Here is a 24,173-nt window from a genome sequence, read left to right on the forward strand (position 1 = left end):
GTGCATACACTGAAGAAATTAAGTGGAAGTATTTTCACAAAATAACTCCTGGGGTGCATAAACATCACTTACTGTTTGTTACTCAGTTTATCAGACTGCTACGGTATTATTTTCCCACGTAAGAGAAATCCATCTCTGAAATATCGGCCTCTGTAGCAACTTACAGCAGCAGAACCACTCATTTATTCCTGCTGAGGGCATTTTCCTGTACTGTATGTACCAGAACAGGCATAAATGCTTTTGATTTTCCACATTGTCTGATGACACGAATATGCAGTATGATAATTCTGTTCAAGCATAAATTGGCCCTTCGCCTGTCTATGAAGGCTTTCTTATCCTGTGTATGAGCAAATGCTTTTGTTTCCACTAAATATTTAAATCTTTACAAACAGCTACTAATTCTGTAATAAATGTGTTTTAGTTGTTTTCTGAAACAGTTGTGTACTGTAGTTTTTATCAAGTTTTGTTTAACCAGGAGTAAATAAGGTGGTGGATTAGTGTGTGTTTGGGGCAGCAGGATGAGTTCACATTATACAATTAGTATGTTTATAGTATTAAACAAAGATTAATGTCAATGGAGTTCTATTGGAATGAGGAATAAGTTATCAGGGTTTGGATACACACACAGTATTGTTGTTACAGGAGGATCAAATAATCCCCAGTCTTGCACTTTTTTTATGTGAAACTTAAAGAAACATAGAGAAAACATTTAATTACCACCCTTTCCCATCAAACAATTAGTTACATGCTGATTTATGAGGTTGCTGGCCATTGTAGTACAGTTATTTTTTTCTGTAACTATCAGGAGAATGATAGGAAATGGTGAATAGACACTTTTATTGGCATGTGTTTTTGCCACCCAGGACATGCTCCTGTATCAATGTCCCACTGTGTTTTTCTGGACCCACGTGCAATAAACCAATCACAGCCATCTGACGTCATAGTGCTCTTTTTACTACTGTGAAAGATCCCCTTCTGCTTTGTTGTTTTACACACTTATATTAGTATAATTGAACAAAATCCTTAACTGCATGTTTACCTCATGATAGCTAGAGCTCCAGGTAGGTAATACAATCTAAAGATTGAATTTTCATCACTAAAAGTACTTAATGATTGTGTTCAGCTGTACTGATATCAGTTTGGAAAACTTGGTATCACGCAAAGCCATTTTGAAGATGCACAGGAGCGACTGATGATGTCAGAGGGCTGTGACTGTTCAGCATCACATTGTGCAATCTATAATGCCTCTTTAGTCATCTGACCACTTACATTGCTTTGCACTACACTCCATCCATACCCCTCACACACAAATAAACACACACATTAAATGCGCAGCTTCAGGTGCAATTTGGGCTTCAGTGTCTCGTCCAAAGATGATCCGACATGCAGACTGGAGAAGCAAACATTCTACCCTGCTCCAGTCCATGACATCTTATCGGTGAAGTAGGAGGACACTCTGTATCAGATACTTTTTATCAAGTCATAACAACTGTGCACAGTGATAAAACAGCATGAGACACTTTCCTTCTCATATTCCCAAAAGGAGAAATTGGGTTTTCCCATGTATCTCTAAATAAAAGTTGAAGACAACAGGAAACTTCCACTATAGAACAATCAGTCTGCTACAGTGCATACGGAAAGTATTCACAGCGCTTCACTTTTTCCACATTTTTTTATGTTACAGCCTTATTCCAAAATGGATTAAATTAATTTTGTTCCTCAAATTTCTACACATAAAACCCCATAATGACAACTTAAAAAAAGTTTGTTTGAAATTTTTGCAAATTTATTAAAAATAAAAAACGAAGAAATCACTTGTACATAAGTATTCACAGCCTTTGCGATCAAGCTCAAAATTGAGCTCAGGTGCATTCTGTTTCCACTGATTGTCCTTGAGATGTTTCTACAGCTTAACTGGAGTCCACCTGTGGTAAATTCAGTTGATTGGACATGATTAGGAAAGGCACACACCTGTCTATATAAGGTCCCACAGTTAACAGTGCATGTCAGACCACAAAACAAGCATGAAGTCAAAGGAATTGTCTGTAGACCTTCGAGACAGGATTGTCTTGAGGCATAGATCTGGGGAAGGGTACAGAAAAATTTCTGCTGCTTTAAAGGTCCCTATGAGCACAGTGGCCTCCATCATCCGAAAATGGAAGAAGTTTGGAACCACCAGAACTCTTCCTGGAGCTGGCCGTCGATCAAAACGGAGTGATCGGGGGAGAAGGGCTTTAGTTAGGGAGGTGACCAATAACCCGATGGTCACTCTGACAGAGCTCCAGCGTTCCTCTGTGGAGAGAGGAGAACCTTCCAGAAGGACGACCATCGCTGCAGCACTCCACCAATCAGGCCTGTATGGTAGAGTGGCCAGACGGAAGCCACTCCTTAGTAAAAGGCACATGGCAGCCCGCCTGGAGTTTGCCAAAAGACTCTCAGACCATGAGAAACAAAATTCTCTGGTCTGATGAGACAAAGATTGAACTCTTTGGCGTGAATGCCAAGCGTTATGTTTGGAGGAAACCAGGCACCGCTCATCACCTGGCCAATACCATCCCTACAGTGAAACATGGTGGTGGCAGCATCATGCTGTGGGGATGTTTTTCAGCGGCAGGAACTGGAAGACTAGTCAGGATTGAGGGAAAGATGAATGCAGCAATGTACAGAGACATCCTGGAGGAAAACCTGTTCCAGAGCGCTCTTGACCTCAGACTGGGACGACGGTTCATCTTTCAACAGGACAACGACCCTAAGCACACAGCTAAGATATCGAAGAAGTGGCTTCAGGACAACTCTGTGAATGTCCTGGAGTGGCCCAGCCAGAGCCCAGACTTGAATCCAATTGAACATCTCTGGAGGGATCTGAAAATGGCTGTGCACCGACGCTCCCCATCCAACCTGATGGAGCTTGAGAAGTTTTGTAAAGAGGAATGGGCGAAACTGGCCAAAGATAGGTGTGCCAAGCTTGTGGCTTCATATTCCAAAAGACTTGAGGCTGTAATTGCTGCCAAAGGTGCCACAACCAAGTATTGAGCAAAGGCTGTGAATACTTATGTACAAGTGATTTCCTTGTTTTTTTATTTTTAATAAATTAACAAAAATTTCAAACAAACTTTTTTTAAGTTGTCATTATGGGGTTTTATGTGTAGAATTTTGAGGAAAAAAATTAATTTAATCCATTTTGGAATAAGGCTGTAACATAAAAAAATGTGGAAAAAGTGAAGCGCTGTGAATACTTTCCGTATGCACTGTATATTTTAGTTCCGCAGAAATAAGCTTGATAAGGAAAGGTTAGATCAAAACAAGATTCAAGACAGGAACCAGAAACATGTTTTTTTTCTGAATCATCACACAAACTGCAAATAAATACATTTTATAAAATGTGACACTTCCCAAGCAACGTTTCTTTTTGGGAATTCTATATTATATACCATATCTTACAAGGCCAAAAGACTTTCAGTGTGTTTTTATACTAAGTCAAGAAAAGTCTGCAAAGCTGGATTTAGACTCGAGTACAAAACGGAGCAAATGATCTCATTCAGATAAAAAGAAAGACCTTCTGTTTGAAACACTCTGAACATATTTTTCAGATTTCCATACTGTGAATCAAATGGAAACCCGCAGTATGTAATGCAGTGTTTAAATACTTCCTACTCCAAAAGATGTTCAGCCAGCTGAAATATATTGCCTGCTAAAAGTGATCGTGTCTTCTTTTTTATGATTTCAACAGGCTTTATGGATCCCCAGGTAATTAAACCTGCTCTACCTGTGACAGAGCACATAAACCCTCAGTTGAGGTAAAGACGAGAAATTTAACAAAGTGGAGGATGAAGATTTCAATATTTAATGAGACCTGTGCCAAGCTGGAGAAAGTCAGTGAAGACTAAGATTTGTTTTAGTTAGAGACATTTAAACAGGGTCGGACTGAACGCAAAGGAGGAAATGCACACACAGCATGGATGGCGTTTTTTTTACATAACATTCAAGTCAAACCTAAAAACCAATAAATCTCCACCTGGTGACTTGTGTCAACGCTGTCCATCTTTAGTTGTATGTTGCTGCTTGCTTGAGGCTGTGTTGTCAACCACTCCAAGTACAGTTGTAACAAATCAAGGAGTCAGAACGCCTACAGTAGAAGAGGACAGCGAAGGGTCAAAGCTGGGTTTGCTAATCTGAATGGGGAAAGCCATTATAAGCTTTTATATATAAGCTAAGTTTGTGTAGGATGTTGCCTTCAGGAAATTGCAGAATATTTCTAAGATCATTTCCCAGAGTTTAAGTGGAAGTGAAGACTCTTGGACGGTATGCAACATTATGTATGTGAGCAGTGACTGTCAACTAGACCATATCACTCCACAACATGCATGTGAACAATATGTAAAATACGTATGGGGACTGTAGCTCCAGAAAATGTGGAAAACCCATTTGGTTGATATTATACACATCACAGATGTATCTTAATAGGCTTCTAAGTATACTAATATCCACCGACATGGAAACTTTTTTTTTTACAGCTCATATATTGCACAATGCTTAGCTTTATTTAGAATGGTTGATGTGATGTTGGTCCAGCAGAGACACACCAACTTTACTTTTTACAACACTCTCAGCACCGTCAGCCGCACATGTAACAGAGCATCACAGCCGAGCAGATGGTGGTCCACACCAGAATTAGCTGTCAATGTATAACAAGTCATAGCCTGCTTTAAAGCAAACTTTGATGTGTTTTGTTTGTGGTGTAAAAGCCAAATGACTGACCGTCCGATCCATTCCAATGATATGATATAATGAGTGTTTGTTATTTTTGCAGCAAGTCAAGGACTGCACAGCTGGGAAATCTATCTATGAATCAACAGCTGTACACACAGCAATCTTATGTAAATATCTACGTAATTTTTTTGGTAACCATGGTTACAAATATGTGCCACCACGCGAGTGCAGTGATGTTAGGCTTGTGTCCTCCATCTGTCACTCAGGTCAAGTCAAGTCAGTATCACCATGAAGCACAATTATGGCTGGGATCAGACTAGAAGAAGTCCATAATCCCAACTGATTTAAAATCAGGTTGCTTCGCTCACATGCACGTACTCTCCTGACACGGTCTCACATGTTCTCACAGGGAAGCAGATGTAAACAAAGCAGAGACTGTGGCGCTAATGGTTGCTGTAGTAATGCTTTGCAGTGACAAAGAACAAAACAAAAGCAGAAGGCTTCACAAGTGTGGATGATAAAAGGTTCCGGCTCATGTGGTTAACACGGGTTCTCTATTTTCATCAAGAACCAAAGGTGAGATTTTAACTTTGACCTTCAAGCTAACGGCGGTGTACTTGCTAACATTAGCCTCAGGGCTAGAATGTTTACCGTTGCTTAGAAACACCATCAGCTGCGCTGTCTCCTTGTGGACTAGTCTCTTATTGGCTATTGTTGTATGTCTTGGAAAGTAAAGTAATAGTCCAGACTTTCAATCCTAAATATAAAATGGATTTGGGATTTGAGACTGGATCTGTAAAGCCCCCAAATTAACAGATAATATCAGCCATCAGGAGGTGTGAATCAGGCTTTGGTCCCAAACTCCTGCAGACCTAGCCTGACCTAAAAAGTTTTTTTTCTTGGCACAAATTATATAAACTGAACTATAGATTTAAAAGTGACTGGAGATGACAACTTAGTGCTAAATAATGCCATTATGGTATTTCTGGGGAGCACAGTACAATAGTCATTGGGATGGATTCTCAAATTGGGATATTTCAAATGAATTAAATTAGAGTGAAACCCTGTAGGAGTCCTCATGAGGTCCCTGGACTCCACTTTGCACAGCAGAGCTAAAAAAAACCTCAAAGCAGGCCAGCACACAGATTCATAATCATAGCAGGCTGAGGCCAGATCCCTCCAGTTCTCAATATCTAACCGATGGTATCAGTCTGAATAAGTGGCTGGAGTCCTCAGTCCCATTCAGCAGTTGGTCTCAGTAGTAGGTGCACCAGTTGCTGTAATCGCTAGGCATCAGACCACCAGTGATGAGCAGGATCAAGTCCACAAACCACCAGATTCCCAGGCCTCCAAGGGTTAATAGCTTCCCAACAGCAGTGCCGGTGTGGCCCAGGCAGAAACGATCAACCCCAAAACAACCAAGGAAGAAGGAGTACAGCAGCGTGGTGATGAAATAATGCCCGGTGTATCTGTGCAAAACCAACAGCAAAAGAGGACGTTTAGGCAATTTTTATGTAACCTTTAATTAAATATGAACAATTGTGCAAATAAGATAAACCATGACATTTAATATTACATTTAATGTCAACATGATCTTATATCTCATATTACAGCCATGTCTGATTTCTGAACCTGCTGATATTCAGTTTAAGGTTTGATATGTAAGAAAATACATCTTGCCAGTTATTAAGCAAAATAATATTAGGTATTTTGATATCATAAAGATAAACCAAAGCACAGAAGTTCATAAAAAATCTGGTGCAGAGCACCTGCCACTCTAATTTTAGAAGGAGGGACAATAAAAGCAACACCTTTTTAGAGACTAAACATTATAGGCCTTGCAGTAGTGTCTTTGTGCATGCGCTACTGTTTGTGTCTAACCGCTGCACATGTCTCTCTATGCATTTACTACAGTGATTAAATGCTGTGCTGATGAATGCAGAGAACATGGTGGGAGAACACTGTGGACTGAAAAACTACCAAATAAAAAACAAAAAAACCCAGGAAAGTGGAGGTTCATTCATTTGTGAGCATTGCCCTCTAGTGGTTTGGTCATGTTACTATAGATCATTCAACAGGATCTGGAGGTCTGTACACATGAACAGACAAATACTGTATTATTATTGTTTTATTGTATTTCAGCAACTATTAGGTGGTGCTACAAAAAAGCAAAAACATGGATTTGATGTGCCATGTTGAATGATCAAATCCCACCGAAACAGTTTGCTATTTTTTTTGTAGAGACGTAACAAAAAAAGCAAGCAGCAGCTTAACTCTAAGCCCCTCCTTGCGTCTTGTGTCCACTGAAGTGACACCGATGTTTAAAGTGAAACTGCTTCAGTAGATGTTGCATCATCCCCACACACATGTATAATTACAGATGAGCAGATTATTGGCACATGTATATACAATTGTGTTTCCAGCAGGGTCTCTTACTTGATACAGGGTACGTTTCCTCTGAGGAATTCTCGGGGTCCAGCACACTCTATATCATCAAGAGCAGTGCAGACAACTGGTGTGTGGTTCACCTCTTTTTGAGTCTGGCCACCCCACTAAACATAAAAACAGTAAATCAGTTCATTACAGAGTGACACAAAACATTAGATACTCCTAAAAAACTAAACTCACCCCAACACAACCATGGCCCATCTCCAAATAGGCACTGTTGTTTCCTGCATGATCCACAGGGTCTTGACAGTAGATGAACTCCTCTGGTCTTCATCATACATAGAAGGTATAAAACAAAAGGCAGAGTGAGGAATGAAAATGAATAATAACCTACAATAGGCAACTTCAGATCTAATTAATTCTGTTGAGTAGAGAAGAGAAACTACCCTTCTTTTGATATCTGAAAGGTAATTATCTAATATACATATGTTCATGAAAATAACCAGAGCATGACTTTGGGCCAGTTTTGACCATTTTGACATTACAATAATTTCGGCATACATATTACCAATGCGGAACTTTATGTTAAGGCTAGGTCACAACAGCTTTATCTGTATAACAGCGGTTGAAGTTACAGACTCGTATTACGTAACGGTAAGTGTAAATTAGACCTTTGGAAACGGCACTGTTTTTGTTTCTGATTCGTTGATGGACAATTAGGTATGATTAAAAAGATTTCAGAGAGCACAGAGCAGTTTGCTCACGACAGAGGCTGTGCGTAGTTAGCATTAGCTAGCACGCTAACGACTGCATTATATCAAGACTACTGTATGATACTTACAGATAGTTGCAGAGGACGACTGGTGACGGCGGTCTGTACTCATAGGCCTCTGTATAATTGGTACTTTCCACGGGTATTTCATATTTCACTATTTCTGGCGGCTGCTCGCTAAACGGGAGAGCTGTAGCTCCCTGACCAGGAGAAGCAGACGGCGTTTCCGTTGTTGTTGAGTTTTGGGAGTGAATTCCTTCCAGACATTGTAACAGAATCACCGTCAGTAGCAGCAGGAACTGTCCACACAACAGAATATAGCTCACTGAAATCATGGTCTCGCCCAAAACATTACGTTAATTCCTTAATAAAATAACCATTCATGGTTAACGCTACATTCAGCTAGCTATTTAACGTTACAAGATTCGTTCGGGTCACATGTGTATGACGTCGTCAAAAAGCGCTTTGAGTGGCAAAACTACAAGTACGGCAAGCCAAATGATACTTTGTATTTGTCTTTTTTGATCGTGACATTTCGCTCCTCGAAATTCGGTGGAACCTTGAAAATCACAAAATAAAAAACAGAATTAAACTTTGTTTGTGAAAACATAACATAAGACGATACAAGAAACTGAACGAGAAAAAATAGGATTAGCTCAATTAATTAATTATTGCCTAACGGAAGATGGTCATCAGATAGTTACAGTTAAACATCTTTACTCTTATAATGCTTTTGAAATTACAACCTACAAAGACATCCTACAAGGACAGTTAGCTCCTACTGGGAACTACGTTTTGTAAACTTGCAACCAAAAAAAAAAAAGACTTAATAACCATATGCAATTAAAACCTGCTAAGAGCTGGTTAATATTTGCTAGCCATCTTTAACCTGTTCTTGAAATATTTGTGTATTTCAGTCAGACTTTAGTAAGGAAGGAAAGATAGATAGATTCATTCTGGACATGATAAAATAGGCCTATTGCATTTTTATGTAGGCTATGTGCCAGTATGCCAGTATAATTATTTATATTATGTATTATCAACTAACTTAATTTATCAACTATTCCCAAACAAAGGGAATTATTATTTTCAATTAAAAATAATGCATACTATATAAGAGCAATCCATTTTAATATAAAAAATATGCATAGATATTATAATGTGTAAAGACAAAAAAAGAGAACAAATAAGCAGACAAGACAATTTGGAGAGTTTGAAAAAATCCAACCATTGGCACATAAAAAAATCTGTTATCATTATTACTGTTATCATTTACTGTCTAAACTAATCCATGCATGCCATTCTTTCTATCCTTCTCCTATATGTCCTATCCTGAATCTCCAGGCTTGAATCTAATGCACTTGAATTAATGGTTGGTGTATTAAAGTTCAATTGAATAAATATTGAATAAAAGTTAATTTAGCACAATTTGGTTCTTTGTATTTTCATGTACCAAAAACATTTATTGAAGGAAGCTGGTCGGTATTTTTGTTGAAATGTAACATGTTTTTTCTTATTTTACTGTTATGCTGTCATCACAGTTTCACACCACATGTCATCAGCTTGTGTAGTAATAGACCAATCCTGATTAAGAGTGAAGAGCACTGAAGAAATTCTAACCTAAGAAAAGCACTAATGTCATTAGGAAGAACATGGCTTGCAGCCCCTCTAACTGCCTGTCCACCAAAGAGCGTTGCAATGTAAAAAGACAAAAATCACTCTATTCTGTGTTTTTAACAGTTTTTAATTTTCACTTTAAAAAATGCATCGTTGAAAATGTGTGTGAAGTGGATCCATATCAGGATTTCACCTCTTGCCTAGTCAAAGTGAATATTCTGTTTTTTATGGTAGAGCAGTTCATAGTTCTTTTCATTACTTTGTAGTTGTTTTTTCAGTACTTATACAGAGTATTCTCATATCAATCAATATACTCTGAGAAAGCATGTCTTCTTTTTATTTTGCCTTTACAAAAAAAACACCTATTCCAAAAAAGCAACTGTTGATGACTACAAACAGCTTGCTGTGCTATCTCAACAACATGTGTCCTCTGATGCCATCGTGCTATATGACTCGTGGTCTTGAGCATAACAAGTTGAATTTTCACTTTTTGAATCTTCTAGCTATAACCCCTTAAATATATGGATAATGGACTGTACTTATACTTTTCTAGTCTTTGCGACCACTCAAAGCTGCTTTTACACTACATATCACATTCACCCATTCATACACTGATGGCAGAAGCTGCTACGTAAAGTGCCCAACTGTCAATCAGATATCACATTCATACCCGTTGGCTATGCCACCACTGAGCCACAGCCGCCCCATATATACAAATATGTACACCTCTCTGGGGTGAGTGGCAGTTTTACTTTATCTAGCAAGTTACAAAGTGGCTTCAGTGGTATGAATCTAAAAGAAACACATTTTCCTGTCATTGAGTAGTAATAAATGGCTCAAAAGTATGCCAAAGTAACTTCATTATGATGCAAGTCATGATTTGTTCGGTCTGTCTGCAAGTGAAAAAGCAACCTACTTTTGACATGCTTGTTTAATGGAGGTTGGATTCATAACTTTTGATTCAATCTCAGCACATTCCGAAATGTAAGCGCTGATAGGCTTTTGCAACACAGGGTCATGAAATTCTTTTGGGCAAGTTGAAAATGATTAACTTGGGTGAAGCAAGTAAAGTCTGAGACTGAATGATTCTGTGAACAAACCTTGAATGAATATCTTTAATGAACACATTTTAAAGATTCAGTTATATAAAAGAGGAACTTCTTTGCCCAACACTTTTCCAGAGGATTACAGAGTTTCCTTCAGAGAACTACGCAATTTCCTTAAGGCTTGCAGAAAATATAACAGCAAATAAAAAGTGAAAACATTTTTTCTTTATGATATCTGAAGAGGATATTTGACTCATGTCCTCAGTATCATGACCTTCATCAACATGTGACAGATATCATAGTCTTTGTTCAAAATGCACCAACAAACTGCAGCTGCTTACAAGGCTTATGTCATTTGTTTTACTATCATATTACACATTACTAGTTAATTAACCTGTTACATTAAGAAAACCAAAAGCAGTTGCTTTAAATGCCTTTTAATATTTGTTTGTGATCACAGGATAATAACATAAAATGATGGCAAGAGCATGTCTGTTTTCAGCGTCGGTGGTCATGGACTGTATATGTTAGTGACTGAATGACACAGGGAAAGAGATGAATTTCAAAGATAAACTCCGGGAGCGTTGCAATTATGATGTTTTAATAAAATTTGCTTGTGTCGATAACATTTTTAAGAATTTCAATGCTTCTATTAATTATTATGGATATTTGACTTGCATGACCCTTTAGTTTATAATCTATAGTTAATAGATGAAGCATTTCAATATACTCAAAGAAAACTTCAACATAAGCAAAAATATTATATAGTCACTGGCTGACTATTTTCATTGCAGAGTTAATGAGTACTTGAAACATTTTAAGAGGCTTTAAACCCACTCACACAGGGGGACATTTTTCAGGATTTATGGAATCAGTCTCTCAGTCTTTCAGACAAAAACTGCACTGTCTCATGGAGAAGTACATTGATTGTTTAAATGAAAAGAGAAGCCATGTGTTGTAAGCTATTCATTTGAAGTTTGTCTTTCTTTAAATGGCTCAGTGGTTGGCTCATAACTTTTCAGAGAACTTCACTGGAGAAAATCTAAAAAGATATTAATCAATCTTTTTGGCTTTATATTGCTCCTTTTTTGTTAAATGTACTAAGGCCATATTTTATATGACAAACTTCATTCAGAAATCCAACCATATAGTGTCTCAGTTTCTGGGTTCCACAACATTTTCTAAATCGTAAAGGGCCATACCTTAGCATCCGCATGACTCATCAATCAGCACCCCAACTTATTTTATTGATTAATATAAAACGCTCTTTGTACCAGTGTGATTCAGTTTTCAGTCATTTACCAACACATAAGTTTCATTTTGAAATAACTAAATCGAGTCATCCCCGCAGAAGAACAGCCTCAGCAGTGTAGAAGGGAGTAGGCAGACCACATGCAGGGGCAGTAACAGCTTACAAGTCAGTATTCACTCTGACTGTGACTCCTCCTTACTGCAGTCAGGACAAGCTTCATCCACTGAGTTCTTCTGGTCTGTTTTGGGTTGCATTAGCAAATCAGGGGTGAAATATTTCAATCCACCACCACCCACAGGAGGAACAAAAGAAAACATAGGAGAGGTAAAGCAGTCCCTGCTGTTGATACCTGGAAAGGCACTGAAATCCACTCCGGACCGCACTGGTGGGACGAGATACGGGAGCGATGCTGCAGTGTAGTTCGAGTAAGGATAAAACAGAAAGCCTCTGAATTGTGAAAGACTCACCAGATCCTGTAAAAAGGGAGAATTAACACATTTAACAGATTATCAGTTGTTAACAACAAGGGACAGCTCAGCTGTTATTTAAAGTCTATGACACTGATCTGTACTGGTTTGTATTTGTAGTTAATATGGATGCACCTGTATAAAATTGAAACTGTTTCGTAACCAGTTAAAATTTCCTTTAGTATGTTAAAATAAGTATTCTTCTTTAGGCTCATTTCAAATATTCTTTTGTTAAATAGATGAATATTGATTTCATCCATATTTGATTAGCAACCAGTTCTTGACTACAATCACGATACATCGCTTTGTAATCCCTCAGTGGCTACAAAGGTCACTTGGCCAGTGTTCCACTGTTAGGGCTGAAAAGATCAACCTGTTCCTAATTTCCAATACCAGGTCACTAGGCCTCCTGGGTATGGAAAGACGTGTTTTTGGATCGTTGGGGCCCTATCTTTGTCATTGTCTGTTTCCGTCAGACAGTTGTATCTGCACCCATGTGCATTTTAGCGATTGCACTGTTGACAGCCAAAAACTGGTAAATGTCAATTGATTTTCCTGGTACTTAGGGGGCACATTTTCAGATAGCAAGTTGCCCGTCAAAGGTTTGTTTCACACACAGATGCACAGCAGCACTCCTCCTCAGTTAAATATCAGTTAAATATTTGCTTATATAGGTTCAAATATAGAAAGCCTGAAGATGGTAAGCTTTTGTTTTCCCCATCTCCATTCTCCATCTCTTTCAGCATTATGTAGCAGTTCCAGGAAGCCAGAAAATAAGGCTCACTGCTGTGTCCTTCATGTCTACTAGCCCTTGTGCTTCCACACCAAGCTCTCTCTCATGCATACTTAGTCTTACATGCAGCATGTCATGAGATTGAAATAATCCTTGTGTGTGCCTTGTGCGTAAATGTTTCTCTAGTCTAGCCCAGTTTCTCTATAAATGTGGAGATACATAAGCTTTTTTGCTTTGGTGGGATGGGATCATTGCAGTGATATATTACTACAATTCATGCATTAGGGGACACGGGTTTAGTTCTGTTGTTAAGGAGCGCGCCCCTATACAGAAGCTCAGTCCTTGATGTAGTGGCCATACCAACATAATCTTAAAAAATAATAATGATAATTCACCACCAGATTTTTTTTTTTTTTTTTTACATAAAACATCATTTCTTCATTCATGCAGTAATACCTGTCTACCAAGTCTAAAACGTTTGCTGTAACAATGACCATCCAATATTTATTTTAGCATCTTTACACTTTGCTCTGTTGTCCTCTTGTTCAATGTTTCATGTTAAATATTGTTCTGTGAAAGTACATGAGAGCAATGTCAAATTCCTTGTTCTTACTAATTGAAATAAAGTGGATGCTGATTCTAATTTTATTAGCCAGTGCTTGCATAAGAGATACTGTGTCTTGGAGTTGCTCCTAAAAATATTGCACAGAAGACTAATGAAATAAAGTGATGATCAAATATAGTTTTTAAATCTTTGTATAGAATTAAAAAAAAGAAGTGTATAAATAAACTAAAAAGCCAGTTGTGGCAGATGGCTGTCCACCATGATTCCAGTTCTGCTCATTAAGTTTTCAGCTTGTTTAAACCTGTTTTGTCCTTGTCTCTTGTCTCTTTGTCTCTTTGATGCACACACATACACACAAGTGTTTTAAGAAAAATGCTTCTATATAAAATCCTCAGCCAAATATTCTTGGAAATAAAAAATTAAGTTGACTGTTACACCTTTTCTTATCAGGGTTAGTGGCGCATAGATTTGTGATGCAGGTTACATAACTATGCAACAATAATGATAATAAGAAAAGTTAAATTTTTTAAGTAAAAAAAACATTGATTGGCGAGCTGTCCAGGGTCTACCCGGTCGTGGCCAGCTGACATGGGCCACGACCCTTAACAGGACAGGGGTATAGAGAATTGATGGATGGAAGTTCAAACCATAGCGTGACTACTATGTGACTAACAGTACTTCTGTACTTGTTACATAAAATATATGATGGCTTAGTTTCTGTATTATTAACAGACAATGAAATACAAAAATGTGATCTCAAGTATTGAATGTGTTTAAACTTATTTTTAGTCTGTACTGTACCAGTGGGTGCTGTTGAAGGCTGATGGGAATCCCTGGAGTTCCTGGAGTCCTGACAGGTGCTGCCACGCTCAGTCCACATGATACTGCTTTGTCAATGGTGGCACAGCTGTTCCACGTGTTTACCTGAGCAGTGTGGAGAAGGCTGGTGGGGGAACTCTGATCCCGCAAATGTTTGTGTGTTTCCCCTGGATAAACGCAGCTGTGTGGAAAACTGCTGCATAGTTTGCAGAATCGAGTCTCCTCTGAGTCTTGTGGCCCCAAGCAACCCGCTCCATCAGTTAACGTACTGGTGGCATGGCTTTGACATGGGTCCATTTCCTTCTTTGTACCAAACTGAATTGTGACTGTTCTTTTCGTTAATGACACCTTTGGCTCAGTTCTTGTTTCCTGGTGGGTTGTGTGGACCTCTTGTCCAGGACTGTCCTCAACATTGTTGTCTTTGTCAATGTCACTTTCATGAGAATCTTGGGAAAAAAACATAAATTTAAAGTTATTTTTGACTCCTGTTTGTAGCTCACACAAAGTTAATTACTGACAGAATCAGAAAGATATGAGATCAAGTACGTCTGTAAAAAATACATTCTGTACCTGAAGATTTGGAATTGTCTGAATACTTAGCAGATGATGCTTTTAAAGGTTCAGATTCCCTGTCTGTCATCTGCATCTCATTGGACCTTATCGGTGAATGTTGTAGTTTCCTGAAGTAACAAAAAAAGGAGAAAAATGGCTGATAATCATTTCATATAATTATTATTTTGGAATCATTCTGCAAAACATGGATCAATTGGAGGGCATTTATGCTGCTTATTTACCATCTCCTTAAAGTTTATGAATGTTGAACAGTATTGTTTGTCTGTGTAGAGTTTAAATCACTGTGGAGTATAAAATGAGTGTGACAATCCTGCAAACAGCAGTATGATGTTGACCTTTACAGGTTCTGAAAACGAGATTTTCTCCATGTATAAACCAAGAGACATTTTCAGCTTCTCTGGCAGGGTTAAGGTTGAAACTGTATTTGCACTGACTTGGCTACACTGTTTAGCTTTGGAGACAGATTTCTGTGTAATGAATAGAAAAAAAAGATACAATACCAGCAACTACACATTTTATGCACTGTAAAAAACAACTAGTCATGGCAATTATTCATTGTTGAGTGTAGAATGGGAGTCATAAGGATATTCCTCGTAATAAAGTTGACCCAGATATGAATACATAATTAGGTTGAAATAACATGAAGTGGATTTGGTGCAGTGGTTAGTGCTGTCGCCTCACAGCAAGAAGGTCTCTGGTTTGCATACTCGTTTGGCCATGAATGGGATTGTAAGACTGTGCTGACACAACAACTAACTTACAATTAAAAGCTAAGTTAACTATATGACAACAACTACAAGTTCCTTTTTACAGCGTTGTTATTATGGGAACTGCTTTATTAAGTTCAAGCTACTGTATTATTATTATTATTATTATTATTATTATTGTTATTATTAAATTATTAATAGACAAATTATTATTATTAGTAGTAGTAGTATTAGTAGTAGTCATAGTGGCCTAGTAGTAGTAGCTAGTGGTAGTAGTATAACCAAGGATGAGGTAGGATGAGGCCTGGGACATTTGATTGTGATACATGGCAGAACTGAACATTGTACATTGCGGTATTAAAAGCTCCTTCTTCCAGAGGAGTTGAACTACATTTTTTTAAAAAGACCTCCTCCAGGATACTGTAAAACATATTCATGTATTGTATCACAATACAATGAAAAAGTGACTTGCCTCTTCTCTCTCCTTCCGTTGCCCGTGTCTCGGAATCCCTTCGCGAAAGGATTGTTGTCTATTTTCAGCTGCGTGATCTGAAAAATGCAACAATGTAGAGCAACATGGAAGTTGCATGTTTATTTGTCACGTGGTTAATTACGATTACATCCCTCATTGTAAAAAAAAAACTACACGTTATAAATAAAAGGTATTTTCTCTTTGGAAAGTTGAAGCATTTTTTGAGAAAAAACGTTTTACCTTATCATTTTGGTAAGCTGTTACTGCGATGAATTCTGTCTCACAGAAAACATATGTCCTGAAGGTGCTGTAAGGCAGTTTCTGGAGGTCATTTGCCTTCACTATATGAAATCTTGGCTGGTATTTGTGCATCGAGTTGAGAATTGTCTGTAAATAAAACATAATAAAGTCAAACTCATATTTTGAGAGATGTCGTGGGGAAAAAAGTAGATACAGAAATAAATATAAACAAATGAGTCAGCATCAGTGCACTTTGTGCCCTAAACAGTCAAGAATCGTTTAAATGGAACGAACTTACAAATCCATGTTTATCTGATATATTGTTGGTCAGTTTCAATTTGTGGAAGTTGACCAATTTGGACATCCAGTGCTCGCCCGTGGCCGGACTGTCCGGGTGGATGTACATGCGTTTGGGCATCTCCGGGTCCGCCTTCCCCGCCACCATCCAGCGGGAGTTATGAAACTTATATCTGCAGTCATCAGCAGCTACAATGTCCATCAGAAGAATATATCTTGCTTTCCTGTCCATCGCAGTGCACCTGGCTCTGAGCGGCGGAAACATGCGTCTGTAGGAAACAAGATAACGGCGTAAAGCGTAAAAAGTTTATACCCTGCTTAGCCTAATTATTTCACATTTACTGTACCTTCCAGATTTCGTAATAACCATTTCAGTCCCGCATTTGTGGAATTGTCTCCAAAGGTCACTTGATTCCAAATAAACTTTGGGCTCATCCTGTGACATTTCTTCTCCCTCCGGAGTTTCGGCAGGCCTGCAGGTCTGATGCGCTGGCGATGTGAGACTCATCGGGTCTGTACTGTCATCCAAACTGAGATCTGATGATCGTCGGGAGGCGATGGTCGAGAACAGCGACGGTCCCGCGAAGATAGTCGCGTGAGGGGTTGAATCCCCTACTCTTGTTGAAAACGCTTGTAGTCCGCCGCCTGGGACGCACGCCTCCGAATAGCTGCGCATGGTCTCCAAAGAGAAATAAACTTTTACGCACGACTCTGACCGGGTCGCACTTTTACGTCACGTTTATATCTATATGGAAACTGTATTTGCATTGTTTTTACATTACATGCAGCTGCTTTGAAACTATTTTTGCTTTTTCTCTGGATGCTTTGTCTTAGAAAAGTCCTGCATACTGTCCAGTGAGCTTTGATGCCCCCCTGCCTGTGGCCAAGATGATTTGCTCCTTGACATATTTGGACTCAGCATGACATCAACAGTGGGCGGAGTAACCCTGTTGTAGGCTTTTCGTGCCGGAAAATGGGAGGAAGCTGCTGAGCATTATTTATCATTAAACGGCACACCAAACCTTAACCATTACAGCACTTTATTAGGCACAAAATCTCTACATTGTTCTCCTCAGTATATCAATTCTGTTTGGTTTGTTGTAAGATCTGAGGGTCCCATATAAACACTTTGGTAAGGAACAGACCTGCACCATCATGAAATCTGAGTGATAACCCAACAGTCTGGTACAGACACTGACTTTGTCTTCCCACATCAGAGTGCCCTGTGGTTTGATTAGCCGCACTGATGTGGTCTCCCCGCTCATGCAGCGCTGCATGTGGACAGTCAGCAGGGATTCAGCTCTGTCGTGATGCAGTCTCTGCCAGCGATTGGCCCTGCTGGATTAGGTTCTGGGTTTGGTTACAAGCTTTTATTGCCGTATGGATCCTGACAGTGTAGGAACGTCCCAGGGAAAACTTTCTGTGAGTGAGAGCGGCAGGTTCAGGACACATATGTGCCACTATCCATGTTCAGCACAGCAGGGGCTCTACAGCATGACAACATTAGGAGGTGGTGCTCGATATGAATTCACTGAAACTATTAAGTATGGAAGCGTAAGAAGTTTCTGAAAAATCCTTGAATACGTTCCCTTGTTTGTTTGTTTTTTTATGTCTGTTTTTACATTCTGACATACCACAATATGTGCTGATGGTAAAATGGTATGATTATGATAAGGGGAACATTCTAGTCATGGTAATTAAAACATTAAAGTATGGTGAGGTTCAGACTGCTAAAATTCTCAGTTAGGGTCAGAGAAAGATCGTTGTTAAAGGATAACTTTGGGATTTTTCAACCTAGACCCTATTTTCCCATGTGTTGGTGTGTAAGTGACTAGTGGCGAGAGGAGCGAGAGAAGACAAAGACGAAGACGGAGAAGTGGCGTTTGTTGTGTTGGAGTACAGAAAGCGTTGCTCAGTGCTATCTAAAAAAAAAGATTGTCATGGCTGAAGATCCTCTCTCCCTCTTCGTCTTCGTCTTCTCTCACTCCTCTCTCCTTCTTCCTGCAACAACTACAGTCTCACGCGAGATTTCAGCGTGAGACTTCTCCGTGAGCGAGACTTGGTTACGGACAACAACAGAGAGCATAAGGTAAAGTATCATGGCTGCCACAGTGTTGTCAGACACAAACGATCTGAGCCTGTCAGTAGCAAAAACAAGCGCTTTTAGTGGCTGTATATTGGCGTATGCCCGGTGCCCCGTTTAGTTACATTGTATCTCATTTGGCAGCTGCCGGCTGGTGCTCCCTCCCTGAATACTGGAACGATTTCAGTAATTGTTGTCTCCACGAGTCACTTACACACAAACACATGGGAAAATAGGGTATATATAGGGTATAGGTTAAAAAAAGTTATCCTTTAATGGTCAAACATGGAAATAGGAAAAAGCAACAAATAGGTGCTTTAAATGTAGCTATTGTGATGCTTTTCTACAGACTCTTTAGACAACATTTTTTAAGTACAGTTTTTTTTATTAACAAATTACATTAATGCTTGAATTTTAAATATTTAAAAATAAAGCATTAAAAAACACACCCAAAAATGAAATGAAGACATTAAGATGTTTCTATTAAACTTAAAAAGGCAGGATGTTCTAGGGACCTAAGAAAGCACAAAGCACACTGACTGACACACTGAAATGTCACATGTAGTGCTCATATTATTTATCGTGAGCAATGCAAATAAAACAATGAAGGTTTAAAACTGAAAACTGACACACAACACATTTATCTTTAACCTACCATCAAGTGTGTTTTTACTTTCTTTGTGCTCTCGTTGTTCACTCATTTATCAGCTTTTTCACCACCAACTTTTGCTACGACCTGCTGCAGGCAGTGTTTGACAGTTGAATAGGGTGAAATGAAGTAAAATATGCAAAGCTGCTCTCTGAATATTTTCCACTGCTCTTTAATAATAAAGAAAGGCAAAGAGAATAGATTCAACAGAACTTTACATTACCACAGTTTATTTTGGGTTTCAAGATTTTCAATTGCATGAACTGCAAAGTGTCCAACACTGGTAGTGTTGGCCCCATATCACAAACATGAACCCAGACGTATGTATGTTCATTTTATTGCACATGACTGAAAGACACGTGTTTAGTGCAATTGTTATGATTTCAATGGCAGTCTTTGACATGGATTACAGAATATACATGTTTATGGTGGATGGATTTTTCTTGCTTTTAAAACAGGATATCTATTTTGTTAATCAAAAACGTTTTAAACAGGATCATCAGTGATAATACCATGTATTCAGTTTATTCACAAAACACAAGAGTTGCAACTACTGTGCTGAAAGTTTTGCACCATGACCATTCAATTATTTATAGCTTGATACTACTTGAAGGCCTTTGATGAAACAATGGTAAGCAGTAACAGTAGTGTTTCTAAAAGCAACACACTGGGGCTTAGATGTCAGTGAGGACTTCACTGTGAAATCAGGAAATATCTCACACTGGGACTTTTGTTACTGCTTCCCGCCAGTTCTCTGATCAGATGCCTAAGTAAGCACACGTCTTATTCAGAGGTCATTCAAGATATGCAATGCGTGGCAAAGCTGTAGATGACCCAATCTTTTTCTGGCAGAGAAGCAGGGGAAAACCCTGCCTGTCCGTCAGCCAACTTCAAAGAGCCAGTCAGTAATCTGAAACAGGCCTGAGAATGATGGCAAACAAGACGCCTGGCTGTTATTTGTGGGTTGGCCCACGAGCTGCATGTGAAACCTGTCGCTGAAGATAAACCCACAGATCTCCACTGGGTCACTGCCCAGGAACACATTCTCCCCATTAAAACCTCCACATTACTGGATGGACCCTTTTGGGTGTGAGGATATTGTCCATAATAAGGCAGGAGCAGCTATCAGTCCCAGCACGGCCACATTTTCTTTTCTTTTTTCATTCTTTTTTTTAATTGCTTTTCCATTACAACACAGAGAGAAAGCAAAAAAAGTCATCAAACAAGACAACAAACAAAGAAAACAAAAGAAAACATTAAAAAAGATCTGAATTGGAATGTTTCCAAAAAAACAAAGAGAACGTTTCTGTTCCCTTGGCATATTCAGTAGTTCGTCCTCCAGTCTTGTTGTTGACATGTAAACATTGTCCATTTCTCTTGACATTGTTCCTCGTGGGCTCTTATCCTATGAGCCAACAGTTCCATATCACATACAGTATTTCATTCTCAATTTCCAGCCATTCATCTCGTGTTGGCGATTCTGCCTTGTACCATTTCTTTGTGAAGCCTTCTTACAAGCTGCCAACAAGCAAATATCTGTCTTCTCTTAACACAATATCTCCAGTGATATTACCAAAGTACAGCACCATACATGACCTAGGTATGTCAGAGCCCAGCATTGTGATAACAGCTGTATGAACAATGGCCCAGAACTGTACAATGCCAGGACAAAGCCAAAAAACATGGGAATGGTCTACATTTATTGCCCCTCTTATTCCCATTTCAGCTTCATGTATAAATGTTATGTTGTGTTTCCTCTTCTCTCCATTAGGTGTTGGTATAATGTAGATTTTGTTCTATATTTATTTGGATTGTACACTCCAATTATGGTTGTAGTTATTCCATCTTTATCTAAATTTATGTTGTACTTTATTTCTCTGGCATAAACTATAATCTATAATGTCCTTCATAAAGTGTTACATCTTTTTGCGATAATCGAGGTATACAGTTTATAATCTATGTTCAATATAGATATAGAGTAGGTCTGTAACCCGAGCAGGTCTTACTGTTCTCACTGATATTACAGCTTCATTCCATGATGGTGGGAGTTCACCATGTTCAATTGTATAATTAAATGAGGACTCAAGCAATGGTGTAAGTGGTTCACTGAATGTTTTGTACCATTCCGATGGTAAACCGCCACCGCAAAAAACTTCCTATTGCTTTCTCTACTTCTGTTTTTGTAATGGGTGAAGTCAGAAGGTCATTCTGGCCTTTCCCAGTTGCTGCTAATTCCAGTGTGTCTAAAAAGCTCTCATTTGATCAATGTCAGCTGATGGAGGCTGGCTATTCAAATCCCCATAATAGTCCTTGGAAATAGTTTCAATCTTGTTTCTTTTCTATCTCTGTGGGTAATAGTTTATCCAGACCCCTGGTTCTCAACTGGTGGGTCGGGACCCAAAACTGGGTCGCGGAGCTGTTTTCAGTGGGTGCGGATGTGTTCTTGTGGCCAGAAGTCTATGCTGCGCTTTTATTTTGAAGAACATCTGAAGTGCGGGCAGTAGACGTGTAGTTTATTCACACTCCATGTATCGACTGATTGGGTAACCAGCTATAGTTACATTTGCATTCTTCAAACTTAATGAGCCCTACAGTACATTGCATTTATGTTCTTGTAGTTTATTTCTGTTGAAAAAAGGCTGTTAATTGAATGAATTGTAGAGATATTATGTTACGTATTATTATTACGTGCGCCTGCTTGTCATTTTGGCGGAATATACTGTGGTGTTTTGTGATGTTCATTGCGTCTCAGTTCCAAAATGCACTTATTTTAATTAAATAAATTTAAATGGTGAAATAATTTCAGAAATTTGGGTCGCAATTCGTCATTAAGGAGGCGGTGGTGGGTCCTGAGGCTGGGCCAGTTGAGAACCACTGCTCTATATCATCCCTAATTTCTTGAGTTTTTGGTAGCAATGTGGAGTTTTGTGTTTTCTTATGTTGCTGTTCAATTTCAAGCAGTTTTTTCGTTTTTATAGATTTCCTCTTTATCTTTTTTGATAGATGCTGTCTTAGCAACAAGCTTCCCTCTCATGACTGCTTTAAGAGCATACCACAGAATAGTGGGGTGAACCTCTCCATTGTCATTTTCATTCTGATATGTTGTAATTTATTTTTTAATCTACTGGACAATTGATTTATTATTTAGTAATACCCAAGTAATTTAACCTCCATAATATTTTCTTCTCCTGCGGTTCCAATTTAACAATAAGATTAACTGCACAGTGATCCGATACGTCCGCTCCTTCAGTTTCACACTCCATTACTCTGTATAGGTCCATTTTATTCATAAAAAAAGAATCAATTGTGGCATAACTTTTATTAGGTGCTGAGTATTGTGTATAATCCCTTTTAAAAGGATGCAGTTCTCTCCAAATATACATTTCTTTAAATGTTGTCTTGATCGTTTTTGTCACATGGTTGGTATTTTTCTTATCGTTGTTGTGTCTAGATTACTATTCATCACAACATTAAAGTCACCCGCACACATTATTTATACATCTTCCATTTCCAAAATGATGTTATCAAGTAAGTTAAAAAAACAAACCAAAAAAGCTTTTCACTGTTACATTAATCAGTGTCACTTTTTCGTTCTCTAGTTTTCCTTTCACAATAATAGATCTTCCCTCCTTGTCACTGATTTCTTTAGTACATTCAAATTTCAGTTAGGAATAAGTATAGTCATGCCTCTTCTACAACCATGATGGAATGAGCTATAGAATGTATTAGCAGAGCCAAACCTCTTGAACTTTTCATTTTCCTGCCTAGATTATGTGTTTCCTGTAAATATATAACCTGTGCCTTGTCTTTCCTAAACCGTTCAACAGGTTCCCTGTTGGTGGGAGGAGGGTAAAGTGCCTCATTACTGTAGGGACCCTCCCTAAATTGTGTGAAAATATTCACAAATTGTACTAAGTGTCCAACATTCAGATTTCACTTAAACTACTCCCTCTGTCATTTTCATAAGCTTGTTTAGTTGAGTCATAAGTCTGTCAGAGTATGTGGCCCAGAATTAGCATTTTTCAGACAGTAAAAACCACAACAAAAACATCATAAACAAAACCAAATCAATAAATTGTCATCTTTATCATTGTAACTAAAACTATCAAGAGGTACATTCTTAGAATTTGTATTGTATAATTGATAATAAGAGCTTCGTTAAACTTTATAAAACATGACTGGATCCTCTTCTTTTATTTAAACTGAATGATGCACTTTGAAAAAGGGTTTTTGTTGTGTTTATTTTCTTTTTTCACAGATTTGGGAATAATGCTCTCTTAATGTTTGTTGTGGGATCATAGGAATATTACAACTGCAGCTACTCGCATGGATGTTGTGTATTGACGGTGAAAAGAAGTTAAGTAAATGTGTCAGTCCATCAGAAATTCAGGGCTACTTTTTTATGGTGCACTGGCACCTTTTCCACCTTGATACTGGTAATGACTTTGACACAGTGCATCCAAAGTAGAGTTTGCTATAGCATCAAGCATCACCCATTCACACTCTCTTTAAGACCAAAAACCAAAGAGTCTCTAATCCCTCAGTTTTTCCTGCAGCCTAAATGTCCACTGACGGGAAATCTCCTCCACATGGTCACTGGAAAGCTTCCAAACAGCTCTGGCCGCGCTGTCTCCCTAACACCTCTCATGTTTGGACAGTTGAACATTGATGAATGGCCTAATGGTAACGGGTGAGTGCGAGCGAACATAGTTTGGTTTCGGAGGTGGGAGGAATGTAGTTTACCAGAGAGCAGAGGTGCTAAAAGAGACAGGGCCTGATCTGA

General features: G+C 38.6%; 2 protein-coding genes across 2 annotated transcripts; both read right to left on the minus strand.

Annotated features, from left to right (window-relative positions):
• Window positions 1-3,140: 3,140 nt before the first annotated feature.
• tm2d2 (TM2 domain containing 2) lies at window positions 3,141-8,295 on the minus strand. The gene is made up of 4 exons (XM_069683603.1): window positions 7,940-8,295; window positions 7,339-7,426; window positions 7,147-7,262; window positions 3,141-6,179 (listed from the first exon to the last, which is right to left on the minus strand). The coding sequence occupies exons 1-4, from the start codon at window positions 8,203-8,205 to the stop codon at window positions 5,966-5,968; spliced, it is 684 nt and encodes a 227-aa protein (XP_069539704.1). The 5' UTR covers window positions 8,206-8,295; the 3' UTR covers window positions 3,141-5,965.
• Window positions 8,296-15,899: 7,604 nt separating this feature from the next.
• tbx3b (T-box transcription factor 3b) lies at window positions 15,900-17,209 on the minus strand. Its single transcript, XM_069682361.1, has 5 exons — window positions 17,006-17,209; window positions 16,660-16,927; window positions 16,362-16,508; window positions 16,122-16,198; window positions 15,900-15,984 (listed from the first exon to the last, which is right to left on the minus strand). The coding sequence occupies exons 1-5, from the start codon at window positions 17,164-17,166 to the stop codon at window positions 15,900-15,902; spliced, it is 738 nt and encodes a 245-aa protein (XP_069538462.1). The 5' UTR covers window positions 17,167-17,209.
• Window positions 17,210-24,173: the final 6,964 nt, after the last annotated feature.

Source organism: Semicossyphus pulcher, unplaced genomic scaffold (assembly GCF_022749685.1).
Source record: "Semicossyphus pulcher isolate SPU_LCO1_2020_fin unplaced genomic scaffold, fSemPul1.0.p SCAF_6, whole genome shotgun sequence".
NCBI classification, from domain to species: domain Eukaryota; kingdom Metazoa; phylum Chordata; class Actinopteri; order Labriformes; family Labridae; genus Semicossyphus; species Semicossyphus pulcher.